Source organism: Bactrocera neohumeralis, chromosome 6 (assembly GCF_024586455.1).
Source record: "Bactrocera neohumeralis isolate Rockhampton chromosome 6, APGP_CSIRO_Bneo_wtdbg2-racon-allhic-juicebox.fasta_v2, whole genome shotgun sequence".
Lineage (NCBI taxonomy): Eukaryota > Metazoa > Arthropoda > Insecta > Diptera > Tephritidae > Bactrocera > Bactrocera neohumeralis.
In genome coordinates this window covers 21,669,739-21,690,816 of record NC_065923.1, presented here as the reverse complement: position 1 = coordinate 21,690,816, position 21,078 = coordinate 21,669,739, and the positions used below count along the sequence as shown (strand labels likewise).

The 21,078-nt window shown below is 33.7% G+C and overlaps 1 protein-coding gene across 10 annotated transcripts in view; it reads right to left on the bottom strand.

Annotated features, from left to right (window-relative positions):
• Window positions 1-3,230: 3,230 nt before the first annotated feature.
• Window positions 3,231-21,078, bottom strand: part of LOC126763101 (potassium voltage-gated channel protein Shab) — a 225,180-nt gene continuing 207,332 nt past the window's right edge. For 5 of the 10 annotated variants that reach the window (XM_050480311.1, XM_050480310.1, XM_050480316.1 and 2 more), the window contains 4 exons: window positions 9,880-11,110; window positions 9,615-9,808; window positions 9,272-9,554; window positions 3,231-6,177 (listed from right to left, as the gene is read on the bottom strand). In XM_050480311.1, the coding sequence (XP_050336268.1) occupies window positions 5,993-6,177; window positions 9,272-9,554; window positions 9,615-9,808; window positions 9,880-11,110 (1,893 nt within the window). In that variant the 3' untranslated portion in view covers window positions 3,231-5,992. Of the gene's footprint in view, window positions 6,178-9,271; window positions 9,555-9,614; window positions 9,809-9,879; window positions 11,111-13,619; window positions 16,832-20,084; window positions 20,228-21,078 lie in introns of those variants that run through there. The other 5 variants (XM_050480319.1, XM_050480314.1, XM_050480320.1 and 2 more) reach the window with 3 other exon arrangements.

Sequence of the window (21,078 nt, the reverse complement as noted above, 5' to 3'; positions counted from 1 at the left end):
AAAAGTTAAAATATTTTTAAATTTATGATAAGACGGATAGTATTGGATTTATTTGACAAACAACTGCCATTTCCCAATATTAATTTTTTGATTTTAATTTATAATAATTTAAAATTTCTTTAAAATAAAAACCGGACCATGGGATATTGCATTTTTTAAATTTCATTTTGAATTTTTTTAAAATATTTATTGAAAATTTACTTTCAAATTTGATTCAATATTTTGAAAAATGTTCACTTGTTTGTTAAAAAAAATTCCGCCAAAAGAATTATTTAAAGGTAAAAAGAGTACTTTTTCTTGAAAATAAAACCAAATATGTTTGTAAAATTTAGAAAAATGTATAAATACAATAAAATTAAATTAAAAAAATAAAATATAATTTTTTTGAAAAATTATTTTTTTTCAAAAACATTTTAATAAAAACCAGTACATGTCATGGATTTTTCTAATTTCATTAGTTAATTTATTGCAAATTATTAGTTTAATTTTGTCAAAATTTAATTTTTTTTGTTTAAAAAGTCTGTAAAACTTTGAAAATTATAGTATTAAAAACTCGCCAAAAGAATTATTTGAATGCGAAAACAGTATTTTGCTTGAAAAATAAAATATGGTATATATTTTAATTTTTTTTTGAAAAACTTTTTTTCAACTTTTTTTTATTGAAAACCATATCATGGGGTATTGAATTATTTAAATTTCATTTTAAATTTATTTCGTCTATTTATTGATTTTTTTTTAATTGTTCAATATTTTTTCCAATTTTCACCTTTTTGTTGAAAAAAAACAATAAAAATTTTTGCCAGAAATTTTTGCGTGCAAGAAACATTATATTAATCATCATAATAACCAAAACATTTTTTTTAGCTTATTCGAATTATGTATGACCCCATAATCTCTGTATTAAGCACTTCTGAGTTACTTGGTTTTTATTATGAAAATACATATATTTAAATGTAAAAAATAAAAATCGTTAATAAAACATGCAAATATAAATTTCTAATAAATTTGTAAATAAAAAACAATTAAATTTATTTTTTTAATTTTTTTTTACTAGATTGTGAGCTCCTTCATAAATACACATAGTAACACAGCAAAAGCAGCTCATCAATTTCTCATAAAAAATCATATGTTCACAGCAAACATATTTTTTGTAACCGTAATAAATAATAGAAAACTCTATAAATTTGCTCTTACTCTCGCCCGTTTACTTATGTAGCAGCCTCGGGTTGTAAGTGTACTCATATTTGTGTGTATAACGGTAATATTTGTAAATAATGAATCACAGATAAAAGCCATCCAACAATTTCTCTACATTCTTAACTAACTATAATAACGTCGCCATTAAAATCTACCAAAAATTGTACATATAATTGTGTGTATGTAATAGTATACAAATACATATATTTATAACTAAGTAATATCATATGCGGCATTAAGGTTAATACAGAAATTCGTAAGCTTTTTTTAACATAATCAGACCGCAAAGAGTTTTTATACTCTTTTAAGAAAAAGTGAAATAAAAATAATTTTTTTGTTGCAAAAACTGTATGCAAATATTAAATTTTGATTTTAACAATGTTCAGCAGGTTAAATATATATATGTTTGTAAATGTATAAGCGCTTATATACAACAGAAATTTGCATACAGTTCGAGTATTTTCAATGCTTTGCTCACGCCTTTCTCTAACCTTTTACTAGAACATTCATTATTTTTATAATCCATATGTATTTTGTATTGCTTTCGTGTGTATTTTTATATGTTTTTATACATATTTATGTATGCATATATATTACATACATATACTTTAAAAAGTGGCATCTTTCCCTTCAAGACTTCTTTATACTTTTTTAACTTAAATAATGTATATAGAGGTTATAATACTTTGACTCGAAATTAATTTGGTTTTCTTCTCAATCGAGCAGTAATTGAAGCTTATGTTATAGCGCGTAGGTTTTTCTTTCAGTGAAATTAACAAGCTATCGTTTATTCTAATACTACTTAGCATGCAACTGAATCCGAACGAGGCAGCCAACTGCATTTTTTCTATACAAGAAATTGCGGCTTTTATACATATATTGATCCATCTAATAGAAGGCCTTTGTCAGATTTGTGTTAAAAATTTACCAGTTTCACTCTGGTTACAAACAGATATATAACCGGTTTTTAAACTTATATTCTCAGGTTCAATTTTTGTTAATGCTTTATTCGGGTCCCTCTGTCATTATTAAAAAAAGATGCCGTAACTTCTTTGCTCTTTCAGAACCAACTTTATATTTATGCCTCCATTCATACACATAACATAAGTACTTGGAACTAATACATACAAGTATAACTCGGCTATAACCGCGTAAGAGGTGTAAATAAAGGAAAATACATATACTATACCTTAGACGCTAGCTGTAGTGCTGGGAAGCTTATAATATCATTAATATAACCTAACTTTTTCAAAAAAATAATATTTGTTGGAAAATAGAAAGAATATAAGCTACAAAAAAAATTGGATCCAAGCTTGAGATCACTTTCGTAAGAGATACTGTGGTAAGAAATGTTCGCATTTAGGGAGGAAATATCGTAGAAGAGAGCCTTAACAAAAGTTTATTTCGAAGGAAATGTTGTTTAGGCTAAAGTGAAACACTCTTTTAAATCTAAGAAGTCAAATGTTATGAAAATATTGTATGAAACATGTTAATCAAGTTAGTAGAGATCGTTTTTTCAAAGATTAATTACTCTAGTTTACAGTCATTTAGCGACTGTGATATTTGAGGCACACCTGTAACCACCTAGGCGGTGTCTACGTCAATAAAGAAGATGTTAGAGGCTGTTTAACTGTGTGACTAAAACATAAATTCTTAACCCTTAAAATTTTGTGTGTTGTAGTCAAGGGGTGTGCTGGTCAAACCACCACCATTTATTAAAATGACAAAAATAGTTGTACGTGGTGGGGAATTTTTTCACACAAATTCGTAATCAGAACACCTAAAATACCCAACAGACCTCTTAGCACAATAGTCGAACATTTTTCCTTCACATTTGTTGAGTAGTGTTATTGTAGAACTAACTCACTCACATCGAATATCCCCGAATATAGAGATATATGTACATACGAGTGTGTGGATTGAAAAAAGCATAGAAGATCGGTTTCGGTACATTTGTATTTATCTGAAATCTATTTTGGAACCCTAAAAATAATAAATGTAATAATACTGTATATTTGGTTGACTGTACCCTAGCATATAACTTTAATATGTTCTTAGAAATTTGAAATGCTGAACATTATTTTAATACAGAATTCTCTAATCAAAGACGGTGGAGTCGTTAGCATTTTTAGACGAAATCATAATTTAATGGTTATGTGCTTCATTTTGTACGGAAAGCGGTGCTCATAATAACTGCTCTTATCCTATGAAGACTTCTTGACCCCAAAAAATTTTAAAAAATCTTAATTGAAGAATATTTGAGAAAACCGAATTCTTAATCCATTTATGATATACCTTCTGAGCAAATGTGATCTGGACTTTCGCGTTTAGACTGCGCGTATAATATAATAGAATTTGACCATGGCGAAAAAATTAAACAGCGAGTTTGCTTAATATTTTGTATTCCTGAAAAAATCGCGTCTACAGAAACGTTGAAAATTTTGGAGAACTGTTTCGAGAAGATTACTTTAATTCGAACACAACTATGCGAGTAGCAGAAGTGAAGGTCTAAAAGACACCGAAATCTTGCCTCATACGAGTCGTCCATCCACTTCTGTTAATGACGTTAACGTCAAAAATAAGTTACAGAAACAGTGCTTGAAACTCATTTTACAGGATCTTCACATCTGTCATGAATCGACTTAACACATTTTGGTTAATGTTTTGTGTATGAACCGCGTTAATTCTATACTCATAACAAAAGAACTGAAGTTTTGGCAAAAACGACTTTGTGGAGAAGTCGCAAAAGATATGACGTCGTAGTTGAGAACCCTACCTTTGTCAAATGCATCACTATTGCTGACGAAACGTGGGTTTATGGATTTTTATATGTCGTCGAAACTGTCCAAGCCAATGTCGCTCCAAAAATTAGTCGAAACCGAAATATAACATAAAAGTCGGTATAAAAAGCAAGTTGATACTTATCGTTTTGTTTTATTGCCGTGGTATGGTTTACTATGAATGCGTTTCACAGGGTTAAATTGTGAAATACTACTTGACCGTTTTGAGGGGCCTACGTGAAGCAATTCATCATAAACGACCGGACTTGTGGGCAGAAAATTCATGGATTTTTCACCATGACAATACGCCGTTCTATTGCATGATTGTAACTGACTTTTTAGCCAAATATGAAACAAGAGTGATCGCTCTGCCAACGTGCTCGCCCGATTAAGCTTCCTGAGATTTTTTTCCGAAACTGAAAAATATGCTTCTTGAAGCGCGCAATGAGTCCATTAAAGTTAATAAATTTCACTTGTTGAAGGCAATCAAGGCAGCTTCCGGCTGTGGCTTATAACAAATACTTTTATATCGAAATTGTTGAAAATTGTCAGTCCGGGTCAAATAAGATCAGATGGATTATATACTAAATTCGTTGAAAGCAGTCAAGATAACTTCCAGCAGTGTCTATAAGAAGTATATCGAAATTGTTGGAAATTGTCAGTCCGGGTCAAATTTGATCAGATGGATTATTTAATAAATTCGTTAAAAGCACTCAAGGTAGCTTTCAGCCGTGTCTATAACAAATATATCGAAATAGCTGGAAATTGTCAGTCCGGGTCAAATTTGATCAGATGGATGATTCAATAAAATTAAAAAGCTTAAAATTCCCACAATCAAATAGTCCAGTAAAAGCTGCATACTACATATGTATATTATAGCTTAATTGAACAGAAATTAATAAAAACATACATACTTTAAGTTTTTTATATAAATACTTGAACATAAAATTTTAATGTAGTGCATTTTTTATGCTCGCGAATGTGAATTTGGATTGTTTGCGTTACTATTCCCTTAAAGATTATTTAACACGGCTTTAGTAAGCTAAGTTGTGTATGTGTGTGTCATAGTTGTACAAATGTGCATGAGGCAGGAGATTTTTTATACAGATTTTTTTTCAAAATTTCGATCAAAAATTATTTAAGCACTTTTTATTGCTAATCTATGTAAATATGTATGCGTGTATATTGGTGAATGTATATACATAAATATGCATTTGCGCTAATATAACATACTATGTACACATATTATGCATGTATGTACATATATGAATTTCGAATCTGAGTATATAGGTATATATGTATATATATTTATATGTATGTATGTATGCAGGTAAAAAGCGATTTTTGGTAAATATTGTTCTATTCTGAAGTTATTGTATAAAAATGGAGCTATTTTTTTTTGAATAATATATTTTTTGAATTTTTGCTTTCTTGTGAGCCGACCAAGGGAATTTTTTATACATGAGTCATATGTTTGTATGTATGTAAAATAATTCGAAATTTTAATGCATTTAATCTTCAATTGCTGCAAAGCACTCGCTCACTGCTGCGAATATTAGCTAATATAATATATATATTTTGGATTTTGCCTTTAGCATTTTTATATACAGCGTTGTGCCTCCTTGTAGGTGAATCTGCTTAGTTTAATGTATGTATGTAAGTATGTATGTACGTTCTAAATAACTTTTACTCCACTTAAATGCTAGAGTTAGAGTTCATTGCTTTTCATTTCACATGCCGTTTCAAACATTACTCTTACATATGTACATATGCATGTATGTATGTATAAGTAAATGTTTGTATGTTTCTATGTGTATATACTTGTGTGTATATGAATTTTAATTATAATATAAAATGTAATATAAGTTTTACTTTTTGTTTGTTTGTTTTTGTTTTTACTTTTGTTTTGCATGCATAATCGCTGGCTGCTAAGCGTTTTATTCACTATCACTGTCACTGTCGGAGGGAGCGGAAAGTAGGCGTTATTATTCGCTCTTTGGCTTTTTCAGTAATTGCTACGTGGCGCCAGCATCACCGCCAGCACCGTCATCTCGCTCATTCTGCTCATCAGAGTTGCCACGTTGTAGTAGCGAACGATTTTCATCGCTTGAACCGCCTGCTTCGCCGTTGCTTACTGTCGCACCACCATCACCGAGATCGCTGCGTATATTCACGTTGGATGTGAAAGTGGTCTCCGAGTCTAAAGCGCGGATAAAGAATCATAAAAATATTATTTTAAGCCTGGTCAATAAATTTAATGTAATATACATATCGTCACCTAAAATGCAAAATAACGTATCATCAAAAAATTCGAAATTGAGTTTTCTATTGTCAAGTGAATCACATTCATTGTTACATATATACACGCAGCATAAAATTTTAAGCTTCCACTGTCATATATAAACAATATGTAACCATTTTATAACCAAAACTAAAATTTTGTTTCAATATGAGTGGTTTCTGTTGTATAGTTTTTCCTTCGCTTGTAAAGTTATGAAGGCTGATGATACGTTATTTTTCAGTTTAGAGGACAATATACATATACAAGTATATATTTGTGTAATGTGAATTGTGAATACTTCTATATAATAGTGAAAGTATGTACATTAGTATACACGTGGTTCAAACCGTGGTAAGTAGTCGATCAGTATATGAATAAGAAATTTCCTCGTTCTTATTTTGAACTATCTATTCTATTACATACTATAATTTCTGTCCTAAACTCTTGGGTCCAAAATAGAATTTGAACCGGAGTCTACCGACCCGTCAATAAACTGCGCCACCGGTCTCAAATACGCCTATTTGGCCTGTTGTGGTAACAAAAATGGAAAACTAATTTACGGGTGATCTGAGGTCGGAAGGAGGAAGATGAGAAACCTTAAAATTTTTGAAATTCAATTATCAAATTATTTTTACTTTAATTTTTGTAATTTAATATAACTCAAATGTTGTATTTCTAACAAAGTTTCATTGGCAGAATCATTGCGTATGTTGGAAAAGGCGTTTCGGTTATATCAAAACCACAAATCTACGAGTGGTATAAAGCATTCTAAAATGGTCGAGAGATCGTCGAAGACTTGCCTCGTTCTGGACGACCTTCGACTTCTTCAACTGATGAAAATATGACAAAAGTGAAGGATATGGTGCTTGAAAAACGTCAGGCAAATGTTAGAGAAATGGCAAGGGAGCTCGACATCTCTCGCAAGTCCGTTTGAATGATTTATCCACCAAAATGGGTATGAAACGTCTTCTTGCTCGACTCGTCCTGATAAAGCTGACTTTTTTTTCCAAAAATATTACCGTAACAGGTCTCTTTGGACACGCTAGATGAAGCGAATTCCGATCTCACATTCATGGAGAGCATTATAATTGCCGATGAGACATGGGTTTATGAGTTTGACATGCAAAAAAGTTAACAATCCTCGGGATGGAAGTCGTTTTCAGTCGATCGAAGAGATAAAACAAAATTCCCTGAAGAAGCTGAAGGGCATCCCAAAAAGTGCTTATAAAAATATATAAAGATATTAAACACATTCTTCAAAACATGGCATCCTATTCATTTAAAATACGCGTGCAAACCGAATCGGTAAAAAATTTCTTTCCTATCTCGGTACAACCTTCTTTTTTATGTTCATCTGAAGTGTATCAATTGGTAAAGCTTTTTTAAACGACGGGAAACGTTGGACTGGCGATTTTCACCAACGAAAACCATTGAACACCGAGTTTGCTTGACATTTTGTGGCTACGTTATCATTGAAAATATTGTAAAAGTATTTTGGGGAGTCTACATTATCGCGAATTTAAGTACTTGAGTGGCACAAAGCATTCAGTGAAGGTCGTGAAGTCATCAACAATTTGCTTATGTCGTCCATTCACTTCTGTTAATAACGAGGACTCCGAAAAAGTTAAAGAAGTAGTACTTGAAAATCGTCGTATGGGCGTCAGAGAGATAGCAGAGGATATCAATATTATTTATTGGAAAAAATGAAAATTCACTGAAGGTACTGAAGACCATACCAGCCTTACAGGGGTTACATGGGTTTAGGGGTTTCAAAAAATCGATTTTTTTATTGTCTTATTAAATTCTACAACATCTCTAGAATATTGTCCTAAATTGATCCGAGAACTTGTGTGCTCGAGGCTAGCTAGGTTAGGAGCGCCGTCTTTAAACGCGTTTTCTCGAAAGTTTGTTTTGGAAGTCGGTTGATAAGATTTCTCGAGAACTACTCAACCGATCTTCATGAAATTTGTAACAATAAAAAATTCTAATAAAATATTTAATTTATTATATTGAAAAAATTGTTTAAGAAGGCTGTAACTCCCATGTAACCCCTTGAATTGGATAAGAAAGGCGTAGTTGTTTAGTGAAAGTAAAGGCTCTGAGCATTCATTCCGTTTTACTTGACTCTATGGTACGAGTATTATCGATATCTTTTGATGAATAGTAATCAGCGAATTATACATTCTCTAACTGTTGGATCATACTTATACTTTTGGACCTCATTGCTTGAGAATTAGTAATATTACCAAGATTCGGATCAGAGAAGAAGAGAATTAGAAATAGAGTAGATTAATAGATCAAAGCTTGTAGTGGAGAACAACAATTTTGTGATTCTTATAAATTATTACAACATATTAAATATATCCTGATGTCCAATTTTTACCTCGAGTATTTGAATAAGTATAGAGTTTTGTATATGTCTTTTTTTTTAATTCTTCCACATTAAATTTTGAGGTTAATTATTGTCTAACCAATCTGTTATTTATCTCAAGAATATACATACTTATATTTCATATTTTCATTAGCTATATATATTTACATAAAATAATTCAAAAATAAAAGATGCTCTTCGTGCTTTTAAGCTTTAAGTGCGAATTGGTGCTTTTGAACTTGAAACATATACTTTTTAAGCCAAATCGTACCGAAGCTTTGTGTATTGAAGTGATTTGCAAAAAAAAAAAAAAGACTACAACTCTTAGTTTAGCGTTGTACTAAAAGCGGTAGAATTTGGAATTTTTCATACCGACGAACGACTTCAATTCGGAATGCGAATACGGCTAACAATGGCTAACATGCGGTGTTGCCCCTTGTGCACAATGGAGACTCGACATGATGAATGTATATTGATGAGTTTTATAAGGATTTATAATGCGGCTTCGAAAATGACTGGTTAATGGTAACAAGTAAATACACAAATGTGATTTTTTTCTTTTTAAAAGAACACAAATAACGGTAAATTTTGCGCTGTAACTTTACCAGTGTTCGTATTGGTAAACTTCGGACGTTTATTTACCTAAACTGCTATCTCTATTAGTCGAATCGTAACGACTGTCGCCGGACATATGCGACGTGGCCGAAGCACGCGCCAGCATCGGTTTGACTTGACGTAGCGCTTGCTCCTCGGGATAACGTGGTGTTTGAAATTTGGTTGGACGCGATTGTAGGGTCGCCGGTCCGGAACGTTGCTGTATCAACATGCGATGCCGTAATGGTGGTGGGGAAATAGACTTGGCTAAAATTGAGTGAGGTAATTTATTCGGTGAGTAATCGCTGCCAGATTCGCCCTGCAAGCAAAACTGAATTTCGATTAGTTGTACCGTAGATATACATATTCACTTAGTAATTTTAATAAATACCATGACAGTGCCGTTGTCGGAAACACCCGAACCCGACATATTGTCGGCGAGTAGACGCTCACTCTCCGGGTCGGCAAGTACGCGCGAGATATCCGACTTGTTTTTGAGTATCGATTTGGAGCGGCGATGTTGTTCGAGATTTGGTGAGGCATCGATAGAGTCTATCGAGGAGGAATGTTTACTTTCGAATTTCGCTGCAACGATAATGTGACAAAGTATTATAGAATCTAGATAAATATTTGAAGTATTGGGTGCTTCGTCATACCTTTTTGTCCAACATTCTGTATACCGAACAGATGCTGATTGATCAGCTTGGTGGCAGTGGCTAAACTTTTACCGGGCATAAAAGAGGAACGTTTCTTTTTACTCCCGCTGCTGGCCGGACTACTTTCGTGGCTACCGCTCACACCGTCCTGTATGATTTTGACCTCTTCGAAACGCGCACGCGGCTTATTCGTTGCACCGGCGCCGCTTGGCATCGAAGTGAAGCTTTGGAAACGCGTCTTACGATGTTTTGGCACTGGATTCTCATTGAGACTGACGCGACTACCACGCTCTTGCACTTCGAAATTTTGATATATCTCATCCATAGGACTCAGACCGCCAGCGGCCAAATTACGCAGTGCCGTATCGCCAGATGCGCTCTTCTTAACCTGCGAACGCGCCAGTCCCAACGCTGTCAAGCCGCTAGCCCCGGTCGGTGGCAGTCCAACGATGTAGCCGGTTGTGCCGGTCGAGGTTGTCGTCTCCTTCTCCAATGGATTTATATACAAATTATCCATGTCAATGTCCAGCGCGCACGCTTCGTCGGCCAAATCGGCAGTGAGATCACCTTGTGAATGAAATGGATGTGTTTGGCAGCTGGCATACGTGTCCGAACTATCGACGCTCGCCAAATCGGCATTGTTATTATTGTTTATATTGACATTGAAGTTGTTATTCAAATTGCTACCCAATGTCAGCGCAACATTACCGGTGGCCATTGATAGACCCGGACACGCACCCACCGATGTTGTATTGAAATTATTATTAAAGTTATAATTGAAATTATTATTGCTGCAGCTGGTGATGAAAGGTGGGTAACGAAATGGTGTGTCCAGTGGCAGCGCAATCGTCGTGGACGTAGTGGTGCCATACGATGACGAGGTGGATGATGATTGCGATGCAATTGGCGCAAGGCCAGTGGCAGTGTGGTGGGGCAGATGGCGTGGTGTACGCAGAACGCCGACGCCACCACCACCACCGCCAATCGAGAAAATGACTTCGGCATGCGCGTCGCCAGTCGTGGCAGCTAGCCCGCCGACCAGCTGTGGCTGTGACGTGGGCATCAATTGACCGGCCATGTGCGTAGGTGGGGCCAGCAAACCATATTGATTGGCGCGCAGTTGTCGGTTCGCCTGATTGGCGGCCATACGCATCTCCAGGCAAACGGGTTTGTGGAAGTCCGACGTTGGAAGCGAAATTACACCCTCGGCATCGGTGAACTCCTTGAAGTCCTGCAATGGCAAATCAAATTGACAAAGAAAGCAAAGGAAATGTTGAGTTAATTTGACACATTCGACACAATGGCGCTACATAGGGTATGTATGTAAGTATGTGTCGAAGCGTTGCTGGACAACAATGGCAACAACAACAACTTGTTGATGGTGGCATTAAGTAGTGGCATGTGGCATGTGGCATGCGCTTGTGGGTGGATGTTTTGTGTGTGTGCTGCATAATTACTGCAAATCTATTTACATATGCAGATTAGAAAACTTTTTCATGATGTTCAGATGCTGTGCGTGTGTTAGTGCGCCACTAGTGAGGTGCTGTTTGGATGTTAGTGCTTGTGGAACGTAAACAGTGATGTGTGTGTCAGCGTTGCTCACTTTTGATTAAAGAAAACATTAATTTGCATTTACGCCAACATTTTTTGAATGAATTGACAAAATTAATTGCTTAAAACAAACAAAATAATGCTGAAGAATTTATCAAGGGGAAAGTATTAACTAGCCCAACAAAAAATAAAATTATTAAGAATAGTGTTAAATGTGTTCCTTAGTTTTAAAGATATCGTTCCGAAGCTTTTCTGACGTCTTTTTATCATCATGAAGCAGCTTATTTTCTTAAATTGTCAGGACTTTTGTATCAACTTCAGTTTCAGATTTCCTGACGACAGACTATTTCACAGGTTGTTGTTAAGAAAACGCTAGATTTACTGCTCCAGAGTGCAGCCAGAAGTGACTATCTATTCTGATAGTAAGAAGGCAGCACTAGACTTGAGTTGACTAACCGTGCCTCCAAGGCAAGGCTTAAGAAATGAAAAAATATAGTCTATTAGGCTCATTTAGTACATTTTAGGAATTGAGGATTCGGTACAAATTAATTTTTGTTAAATAGACCACGTCCAGCACGCACTGAAGAAAATACCATGAGAGGGTTCACGAAGACTGTGGAGAGTCGATGCGGCGTAGTTCGCTGCAACTCGGACTGACGGAAGCGTGCAAGAACTGAAGCCGCTCGATAGAGAGATTTAGGAGGTCCCATTTCATCCAGAAAAAAGAACAGTTTGGTGTGGTTTGTGAGCCGGTGGAATCATCGGCCTATATTTTTTCAAAAATTATGCCGGTGAGAACGTAGCCGTTATCTAGTTGATGAGCTCGCCCGCTCCGCGGCATCCACTAACATGATAAGACCCGAACCCTTCATCGCGGTAGGGTCTCATTAAGGAAATGCTGCGTAAGGGATAAGGAGTAGGCAGAGAGAGATATTGGAAACAACTCCAAGACATGTTCCATGCCGAGTTCCTAATGAGGGGGGGTTACAATCCCAGTAGGTTTAAATAAGTAATCAACCTCCCTGGGGACAAAACTATGATAAACGACTATTTGATATCTGAAATTGAAGCTTGTGATCTCAGCGACATTTGGTTTCAACATGACGGCGCGACTTTCCACACATCGCATTTATCAATGTATTTATAGAGAGGACACTTCGGTGAGCAGATCATTTCACGTCTTTTTGCCGGTCGATTTGCACCAAGATCGTATGATATAACACCGTCATACTTTTTCCTGTAGGGATATGTACAGTCTAAAGTCTATGCGGACAATCCCGCTTCGATTCAGACCTTGCAAAAAAAAACATCAGGCGTGTTATTCGCCAGTTACCAGTCGAAATACTCGAACGAGTCATCGAAAATTGGCCTTAACGGATGAACCATCTGAGACGTAGCCGCGTCCAACATTTGAAAGAGATAAACTTCAAAAAATAAATGTTAGAGAATGTGCTTTCGAATGACAATAATTATTCCCTATTAAATTTGAAGTTTCTGTGTTTTTTCTTTAAAAATGAGGGAACCTAGAAATGGATCAGCCTTTATACTCATACTGCTTACATTATATTTTTTATATTTTATGGCCCTAAAAACAACAAAAATAAATAAAAAGTAATAAATTTTTATTAAAAAAAAATTTTCAAAAAATATCTCAGCATAAAAAAAAATTAACAAAAAACATGAAAAAGTGCAAATTAAAGAAAGAATTCACTTATTCGTGTTTAGTACTTACCGCTTTATAAATGAGTTTTGTATTTAATTGAATTGGTGTACGTTCAACAGTGGTCAATTTTGAGATGGCTTATGTGTAAAATCATTTGATGTTTGTTTTTGTTTATGTGACAATTTGAAATTTTGTCCATCGCATCCAATTGGGTTTAGTAGAAGTTTTGATTAAAAAAAAACTATTACAACTGCCACTACAACTACAATTCAATACAAACAACTACTGCTGCAACGCTATAAATCTATAAATTGGAATTCAAACTGATAACAGAAACATTCGAACTGAAAGTTTTCAATAAAGTGAAAAATCATATAAAACACTACAGACGTTCCCAACATTTGATGAAAGTAAAAAAAAAAATAAAACAATTTTAAACAAAAATCCATTTTATATTGTTTCAGTGCAGAGTTGCATGGTAAACATAATTTTTTTTTTTCAAAAGTAAATTGACAAAAAATATATATAATTTATTTCGTGATTTCATGTATTGATTATATTTAATTTATATTAATTTACAATTCATTTAAAGTATTAAACTAAATAAAATAAATTGCCGTTACTTAAAAATTATATTTAAAAGCGTGTTGAGGTGTTTGTTATGTTAAACTTCTATGCTAAGCGAGAGTACCGTATACCGTTATGATATTTTGGACACATCATCGCCTTAATATTATTTTTATAATAAGCATGCATACATACATACATGTTGTATCGGAATATATTTATATACATATAATGTGAAAAAATATAGAAATTTTTTGAAAACTAATGCGTTAGAAAAGTTTTTAATTATCGATTAAGTAGCGGTTTTTGCTTAAGGAACTGTATATGTCACAATATGCTTATATGAAATATACAATATTATTGAGACATTTCTCCTCTAAATAAATAATCAAATATTATTGATTCATTATGAGATTTGTTCCAATCAGAGCTTGGTAAGAAGCAGCTTAACTGTATATACCGAAATATTAAAGTAATTTGAAGTTTTATAAAATTATTAAACTAACTATTCAGCAACGCTGGCCTAATTTAATATTGTTTTCCTACTTTTCGTGCTATTAATAGGCTCAGAGATCACTAGATATTTGATTTAGATATGGGCTCTCTGAGGTTATGATTTTATGAAACTATCCGAATTTGAGTTTATATTTTTGATCAAATTTCTGCATGGCTTCAATTTCATACGGTCGAGCAAAGAATTTGTCTCAAGTTCTAATCAAATTTTGTTGCGAATGTTGAATAAGGCTTACGATGATTGAGTTTTATCAAAAACACAAGCCCACGAGTGGTACAAAGCCTTCAAGTTCAAGAGATCGTTAAAGATATGGCTCGTTTTGGACGACCTTCGATCGCTTCAACTGTTGAAAATATTCAAAAAGTGAAGCATATGGTGCTTGAAAATCGACAGGCAAATGTTAGAGAGATGACAAGAGAACTAGACATTTCTCGTGAGTTAGTTCGAATGATTTTGGGTATGAAATGTGTTTTTGCTCGACTCGTTCGGATAAGGTCAATTTTTTTTCACAAGGAGTATCGTAAACAGATCTCTTTGGACATGCCTGATCGTACAACAACCCATTACTAATTCAAGGGGAACTTAATAACTGCCGAATAGATATGGGTTTATGAGTATGACATCCAAACAACGCAAAAAATAATCGGAATGGGGCGAAAAAAACGAGTCGAGCCGTTTTCGTTTTTTTCGATATTCGAGATTTGGCGCTCACGAAAGTGTTCTGAAGGGACAAACGGTCAATAAGGGGTTCTAATCTAAGAACATCCGTCGAAAACGACCGTAATCGTAAAAGAACAATTCATGGATTTTACTCGATGATAATGCACCATCGCAACGATCCACGATTGTGACCGAATTTAAAGCCAAAAACGTATTCACCAGATTTGAAGCAAATTCGTTTCTTCGAAATTTTATGTTTCCAATGGAATCACGGCAATGGAATCGTTGAGAATGTTGCAGAAATGATTTGTGAAGTCTACCTTATTACGAACATAAGTGTTTGAGTGGCGTAAAGTATTCAGCAATGGTCATCTATCTATCCATCATCATCAATGGTAATCCATCTATCGCTGTTAAAGTTAAAGAAACAGTGCTTGAAAATCGTGACATCAATGAAATAGCAGAAGATCTCTACAACTCTTATGGATCGACTCAAAACATAGCTCTCTCAAATGCATCATTACTAGTGATTAGAACTGGGTTTACGAATACTACTTCAATACCGGGGCTCTAAAAATGGTCGAAATCGAAAAACTCCGTTAGAATCGATACAAAATCAAGGTGGGGACTATCGTTTACTATTGTGGTGTGGTTTACCGTAAACTCGTTCCACAGAGCAAAACGATCAATAAGGAGTTCTACTTGGCCATTTTGAGGCAGTCTATGAGAAGCAATTCGTCGTAAATGACCCGATTTGTGAGCAGTGTGTCTGGATTTTCACCACGAAGATGCAATGCGGCATTCTAGCAGGCCATCTTTGTGTCATTTGGTTACCCGAAACTGAAATTCCGCTTGAAAATTGTTTTGTGATTTGCTGAAAGCGCTGAAGGCCATCCCAACCAAGGCTTTTACGAAATGAAAGGAAAATTGGATCAAGTGCCACCAACATGTATTGGTTTATATTTATCCTCAGCTATCTATTTATTTAAAAATAAATATTCACGATTTGTATTAAAATGGGTAAAAAATGTGTTTTTTTGATGTCAGTTTGGCTCAAAATGGTATTTTACGGACTAACCTTTGGATCACAAACCGTAAAATTAAATAAATAAGATTTTACGTAGAAACTCGAAATTCGGATTTCTATACACTGAAAAATTCATAAAAAGGAGAATTTATAAAAAAAATAATTAACTTCAAAGCAAATCAACAATTTTTTAATTAAAAATTCGAACACAATTTATTCCATTTTTTTCATAACATACTCGAAATAGTACTAAAAAATTGTAAACAAAATCATAAAATGCCAATATTTCAACCGATACTGTACTTGTATGCATGCATGCAATGGCTACATTTAACACTAAATAATATAAAAATTATGAATTAGTTAATTTCCATTTAGTTTAACTAAATTAACTTATTTTTAAAGCGTTTTGTTCCATTAACTGTATTTCACTCGTTAGTAATTAGTTGTAATTTTTGTCACACAAATTTTCACAATTTTCAATAAAACAAATTCTTAATGTTTTCTATGTCTTTTAGGTTGCATTTATATCGTGTGGTACGCCCTCAAGTTTCAACATACAAACAATTTGCTTCTAACGTGTTCGCTTATTTTCTTAAAATTTTCAATTTTTCAATTTTTCGTTGTCAAAATTCTTTTTCTCTTTCGCATTTGGGTAAAACATACACACAAACATAAAAAATGCGCTGCGGTTCTAAAGTATATATTTTTATGTATGTGTCTGTATGTGTGTTTCATAAAACCACACAAATCGAGTATGAGTTCAGTTTATTTGAAAAATTCTCAAGGCCATTTAACTGTACTTAATTGTTTCTCTTAGTCTGGTTGCTTCTAAGTAAATATACTTGCATGTGTATGTAATTTTTTTTCTAATTATTGACTGTGTGTGTTTATTATTTATTGTTCTTGTGAAATTTTAAACGCTATTCGCACGTAATGGTATACATTCGCCTTGACATCGTGGATAGCCCTTTAAATGAAAAAAAAATATAATAAATTAAAATTGAAATAATTATTGAAATAATGTAGAAAATCAAACCGATTATTTATATTACGAATAGAACAAACAACAGTTTATTTTTTAGAAATAATTTTCAAGCAAATCAAAATTAAAAACAAAAACAAAAAACAAATATTTTTATATCATAGATGAGAGATGGGCACATATTGCGTATTAGAGTAGACACATGAATGAGAAAATGGCTTTGAAACGAGAAAAGTAACTGTATATAGAAGTTGCAATGGAAGCGTGTTTGAAAAAAGAAAACAATTCAGATGAAGATGGGATAACGTATATATGTATATAATATTTAGTTATAAACGTAGTATGAAATTATGTAGCGAATCTTTTAAGAAGTCACTCGAAACTAATTCGAAATCGAGTAACATAAATAAACCTCTTTTTATAGATTTCTTAAGGATAAAGTGGTATGCCTAATAATGAAGAGTAAATATAGACTTAAAATTTATCAAATCCTATTGATCAGTGATTTGATAGTGACTTGCGCGTTTTTCTGTCTGAATGCAAATTATTATCTGAGCCTAAGTGAAATCGATTGAGTCTATAACTATATTCGTCTACCAATATTCCGAACATGTGTAGGAAAGCAACTGTCTACGTGTGTCTTTTTCAGTATATGTCAAACTTTTAAAACAACTTTTTCTTTATGCAAATCAGTCGTACTTTGTGTGAAGAAGTGTTTTCTTCGAAGAGTTCTTGTTCATTGCTTTAAGGTGTTATATGCAGTTTGAATTTTCAAAAAATCGATTTATTGTATTTTATTTTCTTAATGTGCATATATTTAAGAATACACATAGAAAATTTCATAACGTTCCATTGAATATTTTCGAAGTTACACGCGAATTTGTAAAGGCGTTTCAGAGTGCTTTCAAAGTGCATTCCAATTTTTTTTTCTCAAACATTTTTTCGGTGACCAAATTTACTTGAAAACGGCTATACCGATTAGTCTCAAAATTTAACACGAGCTTTTTAAATATATTTTTTAGTAATTTTTTTGATAAAATTTAAAAATTTAAGGCCGAAATTTCGGTCAAAAATCGATTTTTTTAGAAACCGCCATTTTGTCAAAATTATTTTATTATTTTATTTATTCCTTCGATTTGCTTTCCTAGATTTAACATTACTTTAACGAAATCTGTTCGGATTTTTAATATCAGAGGATCCAGTTGAGAGATATAGTGGAGGAGCTGCCGGAGATCAGCTGTAGTTCCTTTCTAAAGAAATATTTTTACTAATACTAAGGCTTAAAATACAGTTAAAAAGTACTGTTATACTTGTACAAAATTTTGTAGTAATAAATCTAAAAGTTTAGTAAGGAAAAATTCTGGAAAATTCGCTTTTTTCGGCCTTCTAACTGTATATAACCCCTTAATGTGAAGAAAACCTCAGCTGAAAGTTATCATATTTCGGTGGAATCTTATAGTGAACATGCGCTATCAGAACGAACGTGCCAAAAGTGGTTTGTATGATTTAAAAATTGTAAGTTTGGTTTGGAAGAACTTCCTAGGCGGTAAAACAAATTTTTAGATGAGGAACTGGTAGCGTTATCCATGAAGATTGTTGCCAGAGCTCGAAGAATCTTTCTTAGTCCCATAAGTGATAATTTCAAAACGTTTAAAGGCTCCCGGATACATAAAAAAGTAAGAAGATTTGGTGAATTGAGTCCAAACGACGTTGAAAGACAATTTTGTGTGTCAGAAACTTGAACACTACAAAATAAGTTGTTTTTGCTTTCGGATTGTTACTGGTTAACACAAATGGTTCATTACAACAAACCTACATGCAAAAAATGCTATGTGAAGTTTGGCCAATGTGCCAAATCAATGGCACAGCCGAAACTTTGACGCCAAGGTAATGCTTCTTATTTGGTGGCATCAAAAGAGCTTACTGTACTAAATTATAAGATTCTAAAACCAAGTGAAAGCATTAATGGGAAACGCTACTGACAATAACTCATCAAATTAGAGCGAGCCACTTTCGCAAAATACCCGGAATTTGCGACTACTAAACACGAGCAATAATTTTCTATTATTATAACGCTCGGCCTCATGTTGTAAGTTCGGTTAAAAAACTACTGCGAAAACGCTGACTTCGAGCCCAGACTTTGCCCATTCTAACTTCTAATTGTTCCGGTCCATGCAGAACGCCATCACTAGGTTGCGGTTCATAACAGAATAGGGTATCAAAAATTGGCTTGATTCTTGGCCGCAATGCCGGCACAGTTCTTTTGGTATGGAATCTACAAATTACCAGAAATACGTGAAAATGTTATAGCTTCAAATGGACAATACTTTGAATAATGCAAAGCTCAAATTAGAAATACCACCACTGAAATGAAACACATGTGGTTTTTGTAACGTTTGTTTGAAACTGGCTGCATAACTATCAAAAAAGAGTTGTTTTTTAGAGGCCTAGAAGCCCCTAGAGGGATAACTGTTAAACCAGCTCTCAAATTTTGACAACTGTTTGACATTTGAATCACTTCATTAGTAGAGATTTCTGATGACAGAGTTATATTATTGGTTATTATCTATGGTCGGCCCACTTTGAAACAAATAGTCGTTGCTGTTTTGTGGAGATATTTACGGATCGCGAGTTGGACCATAAGCGAAATACTACGTGCCTGAAAAGTCAGTGGCTTAAAAACATATTTCCGAATGAAAATTTTGCTCCAACTTGTGTAATATACTGGAATTTTCCAAATTTTAATACCAGTTCGATAGTGTGAATCTTCGAGATCTTCAAAACAGATGCTTGCTTCCAACTCGACATTATCGATTGAGTGAAATGTTTTCCTTTTTTTCAGTAAACTGACTTTGGCGAATACTTGCTGTGTAGAATAGAAATTTCCCGTATAAGCTTGGTACACTAAGAAAAGATTAGCAATTTTTTTGTCATTGTTTCCATGGCCTCAGAATTATTTTGTTGTAATTATGTACAACATAGATGCTAAGAAAAAAGGCTTCGTGTAAACCTTAATTTTGAAAAATTTGTTCGACCCTCTACAATATTATGGCTTTACTTCAAGAAATCCTGTGAGCACAAAAAGCAAAATTTACATTTTTCGAGCTTTGAGCTTACTAAAAAATATCTACTCAGGAAAATACTACATACAATACAAATCAAAAAATAAATAAAAACTTGACAAATCTACAATTTCGAAAAACTTTTTTATTCCAAAGCGAGAATTATTGCATTTTACCATAACTTCGCCTAAATGTAGTAGAGATTGACCTCGCCTGTTTCAATCATACGCTTGAGCGCGTAAAAATTCTTTGGCGAAGGCGGTGGTCTCGCTAACCTTTGCATCGTGTAGCCTCGGCCGTGAAATACACAAACGCGGTTCTGCAAGTTTACAATCAAATTTATTTTTAAAACATTTTCGAACAGTTTTTTTTTTTACAAAATATCTATGTACATACATACATGTATGTGATTTGCACACAATACTTTTAATGACATAACCAAATATTAACTACATTTCAAACTTTACCAATGAGTTACTATGACTTTCTGTACTTTACTTTGCTTGCGAGCCGGTACTTATTCAATGCAAAACTCATGTGTACGATCCTTAAGTGTATCGCTCAATACAAATGTACGCAGATTTTGGGGTAAGCTTGTATCGATAGTCTGCAAATCATATAGGCATATTCAGAAATATTCAAGAATTAATAAACGATGAATAATTCAGGCGGCATTACATCGAACACTGTACAGCGAATTACTTGATGGCGGTATTTATAAGTGGCATGTTCTTATGTTTTACTAACTATTTATATGATATTTATATATTTACAGTAGTCAATGCAATACTTTTCATATAAGAGAACTGTGGGACGGCCATAAAGAAGAAGAGTCAATGCAATACGAAGTAATTCCACGAAGACTTGTTCACCAGACTAGGAATTTATCATAGTTTTGGTAGTTTACTTTTATGATTTATACGGTGTAGAGCTCCGTATTGAGAGTAACGAATAAATACCACTTTTGGAAGGTGATATTTTCGGTTGTCTTTTCTGTTCTCCTTCACAAAAAGCGTTATAAGGAGCGAAATCATGGTGTGAGAGCGTAGTTTTTGATTTAATTTTGTCCATTTCCCAAATTTTGAAGAGTTTGCATCTTGAATTTTCATGGCACAAATTTCATACATCAGTAGTTTCTTGTTCAATTTGTTAAAAGTCGAAAATGTAAAT